This window comes from Tachysurus vachellii, chromosome 17, assembly GCF_030014155.1.
Source record: "Tachysurus vachellii isolate PV-2020 chromosome 17, HZAU_Pvac_v1, whole genome shotgun sequence".
NCBI classification, from domain to species: Eukaryota; Metazoa; Chordata; class Actinopteri; order Siluriformes; family Bagridae; genus Tachysurus; species Tachysurus vachellii.
Window position 1 is genome coordinate 1,682,501 of NC_083476.1, and position 15,000 is coordinate 1,697,500.

The window sequence follows — 15,000 nt, forward strand, 5'->3', positions numbered from 1 at the left end:
CTTTTCCTCTTCAACTTTTACCCGTTTGTCCAGCGGTTCCTCCAGCCTCATCAAAGAGGTAGATAAATAAATAAATAAATAAATAAATAAATAAATAAACAATAGGAATAAAAACCTGGAGAAATTCTCTGTCTTCTGTCTCCAGATTATTTATTCAGGCTTTGTTGCTTTCTTTGTGTTTAGAAGTGACGAAGATCCTCTTGTGTGCCGCTCAGGCCTCCCACCAGCTCGTCCCTCCTGAGGTAAATCGCACCACCGGTTACGTATCGTTTCGTTCAACACGTCAGGATTATATTTATATATATATATATATATATATATATATATATATATATATATATATATATATATATATATATATCCCTTTTGATGTCAGTGTCATCAGGTAACGTTAACCATCGTTCCTTCGCCAGCCGTTTATTTTTCTTTCTTAGCTACCGAGAAACCACAAAAATGGAAAAACCTGTCGCTGACACTGGAGACTCCTTCCATAGATCTTTTTTTATCTATTCATACAAGAGCATCGTCTGTACTTTTCATCGTTACTGTAGAAACATGTTCGAACGAGGACGTTAAAGGTGAGGTGCGTGATGTTTGAACGCCAATGTTGACATTTGAAATCACCAAAACAAACACGTCCCTAACCCAAATGGGTGTCACCCCTGTTTTGATAGCTCCGCCCCACACATGCATACGTAACCCAGGCAACTATTACGGCGGACCCTGTTGGGGCGGCTGGACGAGGGGAGATTTTTATCAATAAATGAACACAATGAGTAACACTATGGTGATACAGATGTGTTTGTGTAGTATTGTGTGTTGTAGCGTGAAAGGTTTAGCTCCGTTTCACGCTAAAGACGTTCAGTTCTCTCCAGCGCTGGAAAGCTGTTCCTATATTAACACGTGTCCTGTTTCTTACCTTATCGTAAACCTTTTAACGCTTTACGTTTTGATAAGACACGCCTCTTTATGCTAATGTCAGACATGTGCACTGAACACTCTCTCCACCGCATATTGACAAGACACGCCCCTTTATGCTAATGTCAGACATGCGCACTGAACACTCTCTCCGCCGAATATTGACAATACACGCCCCTTTATGCTAATATCAGACATGTGCACTGAACACTCTCTCCGCCGAATATTGACAATACACGCCCCTTTATGCTAATGTCAGACATGCGCACTGAACTCTCTCCGCCACATATTGACAAGACACGCCCCTTTATGCTAATATCAGACATGTGCACTGAACACTCTCCACCACATATTGACAAAACACGCCTCTTTATGCTAATGTCAGACATGTGCACTGAACACTCTCTCCACCGCATATTGACAAGACACGCCCCTTTCTGCTCATTGGCTACACGTTTGTTTTGTTTGTCGGCCCGACTCAGTTTTCTGAAGCCTTTTTCAAACAACGTGCACCCCACCTTTAATGTGAATCTGTGCACTGACCGTTCTGACCAATCAGGGTCCAGGATTTGACGGCGCCGATCTAAAAACCTTGTGTTTGTTCTCATCTGTGATGCAGATCATTGAGCCGGTGGTCACGACCATCGCCAACAACTTTGTCACAGACAGGAACTCAGGAGAGGTGATGACAGTGGGGTGAGTGACTCCGCCTCTGCTTTTACGCTTATTTGTGTCCTCTACACTAGATATTGACCTCTTATTTTTTATTTCAGTATTAATGCTATCAAGGAAATCGTAGCTCGTTGTCCTCTCTCCATGTCTGAAGACCTGCTCCAGGATCTCACCCTGTACAAATCTCACAAAGACAAGAGTACGTCTCTCCTCGACTCTCCTCTGTACACATCTCAACACACTCCTCGCTTTATTAGTGATGATGATGATGATGAAGCTTTCTGTGTCTGTGTTTCCTGTGTGATTTGTAGACGTGGTGATGTCTTCCAGAGGACTGATTCAGCTCTTCAGAGATCTCAATCCTAAGATGCTGCACAGGAAAGACCGGGTGAGGAAAGGAAACCACTTCAGTCCAAAATAATAATAAAAATAAATAAATAAATAATAAAAGGCTTTAAAGCGCCGCATGACTGCAGTAGGGAAACAAATGTTAATAAAAGGAATACATCATAATAATATCATTTAAAATAACTTTAGTATTCACTGTATATATTTTTATAGGTTTGTTGTTATTTAATTACAGAATGATTCTCTGACTTAATTATGGATGTCCTGACACTGACCTGATTATTGATTTGATCACTGACTTAATTACTGACTTGATGAATTATTCCTGTACTGACTGACGTACTACTCGATTATCAGACCTAATTGCAAGCTCCAATTTACTGACCGACTCAACAACAGTCGTACTACTTACTTACCATCTTAATTCCTGGCTCACTGACTGATGTACTGTTTACTATCTGACTGACAGACTGACAGACTGATGTACTGTTTACTGACTGACAGACTGATTTATTGTTTACTGACTGACTGACAGACTGATGTACTGTTTACTGACTGACAGACTGATTTATTGTTTACTGACTGACTGACAGACTGATGTACTGTTTACTGACTGACTGACAGACTGATGTACTGTTTACTGACTGACTGACAGACTGATTTATTGTTTACTGACTGACTGACAGACTGATGTACTGTTTACTGACTGACTGACTGACTTCCTGACTCACTGACAGACGTACTGTTTACTGACTGACTGACTGACAGACTGATGTACTGTTTACTGACTGACTGACAGACTGATGTACTGTTTACTGACTGACAGACTGATTTACTGTTTACTGACTGACAGATTGACAGACGTACTGTTTACTGACTGACAGACTGATTTACTGTTTACTGACTGACAAATTGACAGACGTACTGTTTACTGACTGACAGACTGATGTACTGTTTACTGACTGACTGACTGACTGACTTCCTGACTCACTGACAGACATACTGTTTACTGACTGACTGACTGACAGACTGATGTACTGTTTACTGACTGACTGACAGACTGATGTACTGTTTACTGACTGACTGACTGACTGATGTACTGTTTACTGACTGACTGACAGACTGATTTATTGTTTACTGACTGACTGACAGACTGATGTACTGTTTACTGACTGACTGACAGACTGATTTATTGTTTACTGACTGACTGACAGACTGATGTACTGTTTACTGACTGACTGACTGACTTCCTGACTCACTGACAGACGTACTGTTTACTGACTGACTGACTGACTGACAGACTGATGTACTGTTTACTGACTGACTGACAGACTGATGTACTGTTTACTGACTGACAGACTGATTTACTGTTTACTGACTGACAGATTGACAGACTGATGTACTGTTTACTGACTGACAGACTGATTTATTGTTTACTGACTGACAAATTGACAGACGTACTGTTTACTGACTGACAGACTGATGTACTGTTTACTGACTGACTGACTGACTGACTTCCTGACTCACTGACAGACATACTGTTTACTGACTGACTGACTGACAGACTGATGTACTGTTTACTGACTGACTGACAGACTGATGTACTGTTTACTGACTGACTGACAGACTGATTTATTGTTTACTGACTGACTGACAGACTGATGTACTGTTTACTGACTGACTGACTGACTTCCTGACTCACTGACAGACGTACTGTTTACTGACTGACTGACTGACAGACTGATGTACTGTTTACTGACTGACTGACAGACTGATGTACTGTTTACTGACTGACAGACTGATTTACTGTTTACTGACTGACAAATTGACAGACGTACTGTTTACTGACTGACAGACTGATGTACTGTTTACTGACTGACTGACTTCCTGACTCACTGACAGACATACTGTTTACTGACTGACTGACTGACAGACTGATGTACTGTTTACTGACTGACTGACAGACTGATGTACTGTTTACTGACTGACTGACTGACTGATGTACTGTTTACTGACTGACTGATGTACTGTTTACTGACTGACTGATGTACTGTTTACTGACTGACTTCCTGACTCACTGACAGATGTACTGTTTACTGACTTTAACTAAATCAATTACTGACATTAAATTACTGTTTATTTACTTTCTGACTTCATTACCGACTTCATTACTTTCTGACTTACAGACTGACTTACTGACTAACCTGTACATTGGCTAGAGGGAATTACTGACCCTAATCTTCACTCGCTTACTTCCTACCTTACATGCTTGACTTACTCTCTACCAAAGACGTGACACTACGTCCATTTAAACCTCGGTGTATCTGTAATATTCACCTAAATGTTGGGTGATTATACAAACGCTTCCTGTTTCTCCCACGTGTTCAGTCAGTATCTCGAGTGCTGATGGATTGTGATCATTTTTCCAGGGCAAACCCACCGAGTCCTCCACCGAAGCCCGGATCCATGACTACGGTGAGCTGGAGGCTAAAGACTACATACCAGGAGCTGAGGTTCTGGAGGTGGAGACTGAAAAGCCCAAAGAAGGAGGAGATGATGAAGGTAACAGCTTCTCTATCTCCTGAGCAAAAACACTTGATTTGTGTTAATATGGTCACTGTGTTTATATATATTTTTTACTTCTTTGTTTTCTAGATGGCTGGGAGAGTGTGAGCATGAGTGAGGAAGAGGATGATGATGGTGAATGGGTGAATGTGCACCACTCATCTGATGAAGATCAGGAAGAAGTGGTAAGGCTTGTTTGTTTAGCACCCTCTGGTGTGTGATGGGTGAATTGTAGTAGCAATGACGTGTGTGTGTGTGTGTGTGTGTGTGTGTGTGTGTGTGTGTGTGTGTGTGTCAGGCGGAGAAGCTGCAGAGCATCCCTGCAGAAGAGCGGCAGGCTAAAGCGGCAGCGGTGAGCACCAGTCGCATCCTTACGCAGGACGACTTCAAAAAGATTCGCCTCGCTCAGATGACCAAAGACATGAACGCAGCACCAGGTAAAGGACAGAAGAGAAAGAGCACGGACGGGGATGAGGAAACGGAGAGGTAGGACACGTCTTCAGGACTCATCCAGGCTTTGAGACACACGGATTGTGCTGCTTTAATTGTTGTTATGGATGAAAAATGAAATGCAGTGAGTGTGTGTTGTGTTTCAGAGGCGAACTGCTCACACTCAGAGACATCGAGCGTTTACACAAGAAACCCAAATCTAACAAAGAGACCAGACTGGCTACAGCCATGGTGAGGGATAATCACACACACACACACACACACACACACACACACACAGAGTCAGTAACAGTCAGACACTAATACACGGTCAGTGATTTAGTCTTAATAGCTGCACGGTCACACTTAAGACGTCACTCGGTCAGTTACTCAGGCAGCCATTGAGTCATTTATTCGATTAGACATTCACACGTTCCCTCAGTCCATCGATAAGTCTGTCTGTTATTCATTCATTCATTCATTCATTCATTCATTCATTCATTCATTCGCTCAGTGAGTCACTGCTTCATGGCTGTTCAGTCATTCAGTCAGTCACGCCATTGCTAAGTCTGTTGTAAAGTCAGTTATTTACTCAGTGAGTCAGTCAGTCATTTTCTCACTCACTCATTTGTTTACTCTGTCACGCAGTTATTTATTCAGTCATCCTGTTATTTATGCAGTCAGTCACTCGGTTTTTTATTTGCTGCTGTCAGTTGCTGTTCCTTAGTTACTCAGTCGTTTAGCTGCTGGCTCAGTCAGTCATTTTGTCAGTCAGTTCAACTCTAAATCTGGACTTCAGTTACTCAAACTGCAAAGTAATTCAGTCTGTAATTTATTCACTCACTTTGTTGCTGTCTATTAGTTGTTCAGTCATTTAGGATCTCTGTGTTAGTCACTGTCCGTTAGTCACTCAGTCAGTCCATCACCAAGTCAGTCACTCAGTCAGTCAATCCGAGTCAGTCCATCACCAAGTCAGTCGCTCAGTCACTCAATCAGAGAGTCAGTCAATCACCAAGTCAGTTGCTCAGTCAGTCAATCTGAGAGTCAGTCCATCACCAAGTCAGTCGCTCGGTCAGTCAATTACCAAGTCAATCGCTCAGTCAATCTGAGAGTCAGTCCATCACCAAGTCAGTCGCTCGGTCAGTCAATTACCAAGTCAATCGCTCAGTCAATCTGAGAGTCAGTCCATCACCAAGTCAGTCGCTCAGTCAATCTGAGTCAGTCCATCTCCAAGTCAGTCGCTCAGTCAATCTGAGTCAGTCTATCTCCAAGTCAGTCGCTCAGTCAGTCAATTGCCAAGTCAGTCGCTCAGTCAATCTGAGTCAGTCCATCACCAAGTCAGTCGCTCAGTCAGTCCGTCTCCAAGTCAGTCGCTCAGTCAGTCAATCTGAGTCAGTCCATCACCAAGTCAGTTGCTCAGTCAGTCAATTACCAAGTCAGTCGCTCAGTCAATCTGCGCACTCACTTCATTTCAAAGTCCCTAAAATGTTTAATAGTTTAACATCTGACATTGTTATTTATTCAGTCAGTCAGTATTCAGAGGTCCTTTGTTTCGTTTTTGTTTTTCTCCGTGTCAGGCCGGCCGGACCGACAGGAAGGACTTTGTGAAGAAGAAGAACAAGCTGAACCCGTACGCTAGCACCAGCAACAAGGAGAAGAGAAAGAAGAAGAACTTCATGATGATGAAGCAGAGCCGCGGCGTGCGGACCAAAGGCAAACGCTCCTTCAGAGAGAAACAGGTACGAGTGTAACGTGAACCCTGAAGTGTGAAATCTAGTGATTCTGTTTGTCAGGAAAACATTTATATCTCCATATTACATAAAAACGTCCTCGTAATATTTTAGTACGTTAAAGAGTCCAGAAGATACACGACACTTACTATCACCTGCTTATCTAATAATAAATAATATTATTAGATATTATTAGTGTACAGAATAGTGTACAGTTTGAGTCATTTTTATGTATTTTGTTTCCACAGATTGCTCTCAGAGACACACTTCTGAAGAAGAAGAAACACAAGTAATGCCTCGGGATCAGAATAATCTGTACAGATCATGGTCATGTTTGAACTGTAATAAATCCATTTTACATTTAAACAGCTCTCATTTCTCCTTATTGTCTCCTTTCAAATGTAAAAAAAACAAAAAATGTACTCATAAGTACACAAATAGATGTGATAATTATCGCCGGTCCTGAAGGATGTTCTGTAAAATATATAATAATAAAGAAGTGTATTAAGTGTATACTGATTGTCAAAGTATTTGGTATCTGTACAGAATTTCTTGGGAGATTTACATTGCATTTAATTTTCACAAACATTTTACAGAAATAGGATTAACATGTGATTAACATGTTGACAGATTAACACGTGCTCTATTGTAAGTGCTGGTGGCTGATTTTACAGACTTAATCATTGATACGGATGTCGTTGACTTGACATTCTGTTCTTAGAAAACAATAATTAACATTAACTACTAGGCATGTCCAGGTATTTGTCATATGGAAATGCTTTTGTACTGTTTTTTATGATAAAGTTATATAAAATAACTGCTCAGTGCTGCAAAACAAACAACTCTGCTAATGCTAACTTAATTCTATATAAACTATATAACAGCACTGGCCTATTAGTTACTAGCCTAAACTGGACTTAAGTAAAGTTGGCCTCATATTCACAGATTGGAGTTTCCAGAGTCAATAACTCCTGAGCTAAAAGCTCTTTTTACACAAATAACACCTCTTTTTTTAATAGTAGTAATGTAGAGAGGCAGCTACAACCCAATTTTCCTCAAAATCTGCTTTCCTCCGTGGTGGACAAAATACATCTAAGTCTGTATGTGCAGACGACTGAGAGACAGATTCCAAGGGACCGCATGCAAAGTGCAAAACCCGAAAAGTGAATACTAAAAAACAGTCAATAACATCACTGTAATACACTGTACTGTCACCAGCTCACACGTCACTGTAATACACTGTACTGTCACCAGCTCACACGTCACTGTAATACACTGTACTGTCACCAGCTCACACATCACTGTAATACACTGTACTGTCACCAGCTCACACACATCACTGTAATACACTGTACTGTCACCAGCTCACACACATCACTGTAATACACTGTACTGTCACCAGCTCACACATCACTGTAATACACTGTACTGTCACCAGCTCACACACATCACTGTAATACACTGTACTGTCACCAGCTCACACGTCACTGTAATACACTGTACTGTCACCAGCTCACACACATCACTGTAATACACTGTACTGTCACCAGCTCACACATCACTGTAATACACTGTACTGTCACCAGCTCACACACATCACTGTAATACACTGTACTGTCACCACTGATACTACAACACTTACTTGGCGGAAATGTCTTTTGTTAATTTTTGTTTACTCACTCTCACTCTCACTCATTTTCTACCGCTTATCCGAACTACCTCGGGTCACAGGCAGCCTGTGCCTATCTCAGTCATCGGGCATCAAGGCAGGATACACCCTGGACGGAGTGCCAACCCATCGCAGGGCACACACACACTCTCATTCACTCACGCAATCACACACTACGGACAATTTTTCCAGAGATGCCAATCAACCTACCATGCATGTCTTTGGACCGGGGGAGGAAACCGGAGTACCCGGAGGAAACCCCCGAGGCACGGGGAGAACATGCAAACTCCACACACACAAGGTGGAGGCGGGAATCGAACCCCCAACCCTGGAGGTGTGAGGCGAACGTGCTAACCACTAAGCCACCGTGCCCCCTTAATTTTTGTTTAAAAATTGTTTAATTTTTTATGATTTTTCATAATAAGAAAAATCAATAACACGACTATTATGGAAATTATATTCAATAACTTCACTGTAATACACTGTACTGTCACCAAACTCAGGTCACACATCACTGATGTCCTGATAGTTATACTACAACACTTATTTGGGAGAAATGACTTTTTTTGTATAATTTTTTATGATTTTTCATTAAAAAAAAAATCAATAACTTCACTGTAATACACTGTAACTATCAGGACATCAGTGATGTGTGAGCTGGTGACAGTACAGTGTATTACAGTGATGTGTGAGCTGGTGACAGTACAGTGTATTACAGTGATGTGTGTGAGCTGGTGACATTACAGTGTATTACAGTGATGTGTGTAAGCTGGTGACAGTACAGTGTATTACAGTGATGTGTGAGCTGGTGACAGTACAGTGTATTACAGTGATGTGTGTGAGCTGGTGACAGTACAGTGTATTACAGTGATGTGTGTGAGCTGGTGACAGTACAGTGTATTACAGTGATGTGTGAGCTGGTGACAGTACAGTGTATTACAGTGATGTGTGAGCTGGTGACAGTACAGTGTATTACAGTGATGTGTGTGAGCTGGTGACAGTACAGTGTATTACAGTGATGTGTGAGCTGGTGACAGTACAGTGTATTACAGTGATGTGTGTGAGCTGGTGACAGTACAGTGTATTACAGTGATGTGTGTGAGCTGGTGACAGTACAGTGTATTACAGTGATGTGTGTGAGCTGGTGACAGTACAGTGTATTACAGTGATGTGTGTGAGCTGGTGACAGTACAGTGTATTACAGTGATGTGTGTGAGCTGGTGACAGTACAGTGTATTACAGTGATGTGTGTGAGCTGGTGACAGTACAGTGTATTACAGTGATGTGTGTGAGCTGGTGACAGTACAGTGTATTACAGTGATGTGTGTGAGCTGGTGACAGTACAGTGTATTACAGTGATGTGTGAGCTGGTGACAGTACAGTGTATTACAGTGATGTGTGTGAGCTGGTGACAGTACAGTGTATTACAGTGATGTGTGTGAGCTGGTGACAGTACAGTGTATTACAGTGAGTTGTGTGAGCTGGTGACAGTACAGTGTATTACAGTGATGTGTGTGAGCTGGTGACAGTACAGTGTATTACAGTGATGTGTGTGAGCTGGTGACAGTACAGTGTATTACAGTGATGTGTGTGAGCTGGTGACAGTACAGTGTATTACAGTGATGTGTGTGAGCTGGTGACAGTACAGTGTATTACAGTGATGTGTGTGAGCTGGTGACAGTACAGTGTATTACAGTGATGTGTGTGAGCTGGTGACAGTACAGTGTATTACAGTGATGTGTGTGAGCTGGTGACAGTACAGTGTATTACAGTGATGTGTGTGAGCTGGTGACAGTACAGTGTATTACAGTGATGTGTGTGAGCTGGTGACAGTACAGTGTATTACAGTGATGTGTGTGAGCTGGTGACAGTACAGTGTATTACAGTGATGTGTGTGAGCTGGTGACAGTACAGTGTATTACAGTGATGTGTGTGAGCTGGTGACAGTACAGTGTATTACAGTGATGTGTGTGAGCTGGTGACAGTACAGTGTATTACAGTGATGTGTGTGAGCTGGTGACAGTACAGTGTATTACAGTGATGTGTGTGAGCTGGTGACAGTACAGTGTATTACAGTGATGTGTGTGAGCTGGTGACAGTACAGTGTATTACAGTGATGTGTGAGCTGGTGACAGTACAGTGTATTACAGTGATGTGTGAGCTGGTGACAGTACAGTGTATTACAGTGATGTGTGAGCTGGTGACAGTACAGTGTATTACAGTGATGTGTGTGAGCTGGTGACAGTACAGTGTATTACAGTGATGTGTGTGAGCTGGTGACAGTACAGTGTATTACAGTGATGTGTGAGCTGGTGACAGTACAGTGTATTACAGTGATGTGTGAGCTGGTGACAGTACAGTGTATTACAGTGACGTGTGAGAGCTGGTGACAGTACAGTGTATTACAGTGATGTGTGTGAGCTGGTGACAGTACAGTGTATTACAGTGATGTGTGAGCTGGTGACAGTGATCAGTGTATTAAGTGATGTGTGAAGCTGGTGACAGTACAGTGTATTACGTGACGTGTGAGCTGGTGACAGTACAGCGTATTACAGTGACGTGTTAGCTGGTGACAGTACAGTGTATTACAGGGATGTGTGTAGTGGTGACAATACAGTGTTTTACCGTGACTGTGTGAGTGGTGACAGTACTGTGTTATTACAGTAGAAAAGTTTGTGAGTGGTGGACATTACAGTGTATTACATGTGTACTGTACAGTACATAGTATACAGTATGTCACAGTACAACATGTATACATGTACTGATACAGCTACACAGTACAGTGTATACATAGTGACTGTCACCAGTAACAACTGTAATACATCTGTACTGTCACAGTACTACAACGTACTGTACGTACATGTAACTGTACTGTACTACACAGTCATACAGTCATGTGTACTGTGACATACGTTATTCGACTGTACTGTACAGTACCATGTATTACATGTATGTCACCAGTACATCATGTATACATGATGTAGCTACACAGTGTATTACATTGTGACTGTACAGTACAATCATGATTACTACGTACTGATACGAACTACACAATCAGTTGGCTGGAAGTACAACTGTAGTGTACTGTGACATCATACATATTTTACACATGTATACATATGTGTCGGGACAACAGGTATACATGTTTACGTACAACTATACATGAGACTGCAACAGTGACAAGTGTATAGACGTACTTATTACAATAAATCTACATTTATACATGAGTTACTTACATACTATTACATACTGTACTGTACAACGTGTATTACAATGTGACTGTGAAATGTACTATTTCTGTATAATTATCGTATGTTTACTGTACATCGTATCATGTGTTGCGTGACGTCTTATACTGATACTTACAGTCGTAACAGGAGTGTGTGAGCTGACATACGGATACATATGGTAGCGTACACAGTTTTACGTGATTTAGTTGACATACAGGATACATTTTTACTGTGACATACATTATTCAGGATGTTGTACTGTCAGCGTGTATTACAGTGATGGGATGTGAATACAGTAACAAGTCCAGAGGATACAGATTGACGGGAAGACATGTATTACATACGTGACTGTGAATAATGTATACATGATGTGTGAGGGGACAGTCAGGTATTACAGTGAGTGTAGCGACGTCATGTATTACTGTTGTTTTACAAAGTTATTACTGTGGTGTATTGACATACAGGTATAATGTGTTGATGTAATATGTATTACAGTATTGTGACGAAGACAGTATACATGATGTGCTGACAGTAGTGTATACATATTGTTTGGGACAAATGTATTCATTTTATGTATATTTTAAGTGATGTTTTTCATTAACAAAACATACAGTGTATTACAGTGATGTGTGTGAGCTGGTGACAGTACAGTGTATTACAGTGATGTGTGTGAGCTGGTGACAGTACAGTGTATTACAGTGATGTGTGTGAGCTGGTGACAGTACAGTGTATTACAGTGATGTGTGTGAGCTGGTGACAGTACAGTGTATTACAGTGATGTGTGAGCTGGTGACAGTACAGTGTATTACAGTGATGTGTGTGAGCTGGTGACAGTACAGTGTATTACAGTGATGTGTGTGAGCTGGTGACAGTACAGTGTATTACAGTGATGTGTGTGAGCTGGTGACAGTACAGTGTATTACAGTGATGTGTGTGTGAGCTGGTGACAGTACAGTGTATTACAGTGATGTGTGTGAGCTGGTGACAGTACAGTGTATTACAGTGATGTGTGTGAGCTGGTGACAGTACAGTGTATTACAGTGATGTGTGTGAGCTGGTGACAGTACAGTGTATTACAGTGATGTGTGAGCTGGTGACAGTACAGTGTATTACAGTGATGTGTGTGAGCTGGTGACAGTACAGTGTATTACAGTGATGTGTGTGAGCTGGTGACAGTACAGTGTATTACAGTGATGTGTGAGCTGGTGACAGTACAGTGTATTACAGTGATGTGTGTGAGCTGGTGACAGTACAGTGTATTACAGTGATGTGTGAGCTGGTGACAGTACAGTGTATTACAGTGACGTGTGAGCTGGTGACAGTACAGTGTATTACAGTGATGTGTGTGAGCTGGTGACAGTACAGTGTATTACAGTGATGTGTGTGAGCTGGTGACAGTACAGTGTATTACAGTGATGTGTGTGTGAGCTGGTGACAGTACAGTGTATTACAGTGATGTGTGTGAGCTGGTGACAGTACAGTGTATTACAGTGATGTGTGTGAGCTGGTGACAGTACAGTGTATTACAGTGATGTGTGTGAGCTGGTGACAGTACAGTGTATTACAGTGATGTGTGTGAGCTGGTGACAGTACAGTGTATTACAGTGATGTGTGAGCTGGTGACAGTACAGTGTATTACAGTGATGTGTGTGAGCTGGTGACAGTACAGTGTATTACAGTGACGTGTGAGCTGGTGACAGTACAGTGTATTACAGTGATGTGTGTGAGCTGGTGACAGTACAGTGTATTACAGTGATGTGTGAGCTGGTGACAGTACAGTGTATTACAGTGATGTGTGAGCTGGTGACAGTACAGTGTATTACAGTGATGTGTGAGCTGGTGACAGTACAGTGTATTACAGTGATGTGTGTGAGCTGGTGACAGTACAGTGTATTACAGTGATGTGTGAGCTGGTGACAGTACAGTGTATTACAGTGACGTGTGAGCTGGTGACAGTACAGTGTATTACAGTGATGTGTGTGAGCTGGTGACAGTACAGTGTATTACAGTGATGTGTGAGCTGGTGACAGTACAGTGTATCACAGTGATGTTTGTGAGCTGGTGACATTACAGTGTATTACAGTGACGTGTGTGAGCTGGTGACAGTACAGTGTATTACAGTGACGTGTGTGAGCTGGTGACAGTACAGTGTATTACAGTGACGTGTGTGAGCTGGTGACAGTACAGTGTATTACAGTGATGTTATTGACTGTTTTTTGTTTTCGCTTTTCGGGTTTTGCACTTTGCAGACGGTCCCTTGGAATCTGTCTCTCAGGTGTTAGAGACTTGTGTATTTTGTCCAACGCGGATTAAAGCTGTTATTGAGGAAAATTGGGTTGTAGCTGCGTCTCTACATTACTATGTTGAAAAAGAGGTGTTATTTGTGTAATAAAAGCGTTTAGCTCAGGAGTTATTGACTCGGGAAACTCCAATCTGTGAATAAACTGGACGGAGACACGGAGTGCCCTGTAAAGCCGCCTTCACACTGCACACGACAAACGGACACGACTGTCGGATTTCGCCCCCTAGTGACAGTCGCACGTAATGTGCAATATGATCGTGCAGATGGAAGGGAGAACGGCTGACTACACAGTTTATGGGAATAAATTGTGTATTTCCTTCACAATTGTCACAAAAAACTCACTACACTGTCAGTCTGGTCTCTCTGTGCGTGGCTTTGCGAGATCATGCGGTGCGATTTGTTTTTCTTTACTGCTGCACGAGTCTGCGTGAGAATATGGGGGTGTGGCGTGATAATATGTGGGTGTGGCGTGATAATATGGGGGTGTGGCGTGATAATATGGGGGTGTGGCGTGAGAATATGGGGATGGGGTGTGGCGTGAGAGCGTGAGAATCGGGTCAATTGCGTGAGAATGCGTGAGAGTTGGCAGCCATGTAACTTATCTATTGACTAATCACTGGCGGTTGTGTGGGTGTCGGCATCAGGTCACGTGAAAACGATGTCCTTGTCCGTGATTCGTTGACTAGTTTGTGACTATAAACGGATAAATTGTATGACGGTAGAGAACGTAAAGAGTAGGAGGAGCAAAAGATATAAGATGGTGCTGAAAATAATCCACTTTGTGTTTATCTTTGCAAAGTATCACTCAGGGAGTCAAATTCTATTTTTAGATGTAAGATTTTCCTCCATTTTATTAAGTCTTCATTGGTTCTTTGTCCATTTCAGACAGTGCTGTTGAGCGGATCGCTTGGTGTGCGATTGTGTTACCGTTATCCCTTTGTGTTACTGCGTTACTGTGTTACTGTTACCAGAAATTTGTAAAGAATTGGCCTTGTTCCCTGGATGGAATACAAGAAGATAGAGTTCATCAGCTTCCAGGGTGAATTCCCTTGACCACTCCCAGTTCCTCTGAATTCCACACTACCTATGAGGTATAAAAGGGAGTGTAGGAATTATAACTCTACCTCACTCTCACAC

At 42.0% G+C, this 15,000-nt stretch overlaps 2 protein-coding genes across 2 annotated transcripts in view; both read left to right on the top strand.

The window, feature by feature from the left end:
- sdad1 (SDA1 domain containing 1) overlaps positions 1–7,028 on the top strand; it is a 10,682-nt gene extending 3,654 nt beyond the window's left edge. Inside the window, exons 12-22 of the mRNA XM_060891258.1 lie at positions 1–58; positions 184–242; positions 1,538–1,614; positions 1,692–1,789; positions 1,902–1,978; positions 4,368–4,500; positions 4,594–4,688; positions 4,802–4,989; positions 5,100–5,184; positions 6,510–6,671; positions 6,911–7,028. Of these exons, the coding sequence (XP_060747241.1) occupies positions 1–58; positions 184–242; positions 1,538–1,614; positions 1,692–1,789; positions 1,902–1,978; positions 4,368–4,500; positions 4,594–4,688; positions 4,802–4,989; positions 5,100–5,184; positions 6,510–6,671; positions 6,911–6,955 (1,077 nt within the window). The 3' untranslated portion in view covers positions 6,956–7,028. The remainder of the gene's footprint in view (positions 59–183; positions 243–1,537; positions 1,615–1,691; positions 1,790–1,901; positions 1,979–4,367; positions 4,501–4,593; positions 4,689–4,801; positions 4,990–5,099; positions 5,185–6,509; positions 6,672–6,910) is intronic.
- Positions 7,029–14,434: 7,406 nt separating this feature from the next.
- LOC132860358 (sodium-dependent organic anion transporter-like) overlaps positions 14,435–15,000 on the top strand; it is an 8,550-nt gene continuing 7,984 nt past the window's right edge. Inside the window, exons 1-2 of the mRNA XM_060891545.1 lie at positions 14,435–14,438; positions 14,955–15,000. The exon at positions 14,955–15,000 is cut by the window's right edge and continues 372 nt beyond it. Of these exons, the coding sequence (XP_060747528.1) occupies positions 14,435–14,438; positions 14,955–15,000 (50 nt within the window). The remainder of the gene's footprint in view (positions 14,439–14,954) is intronic.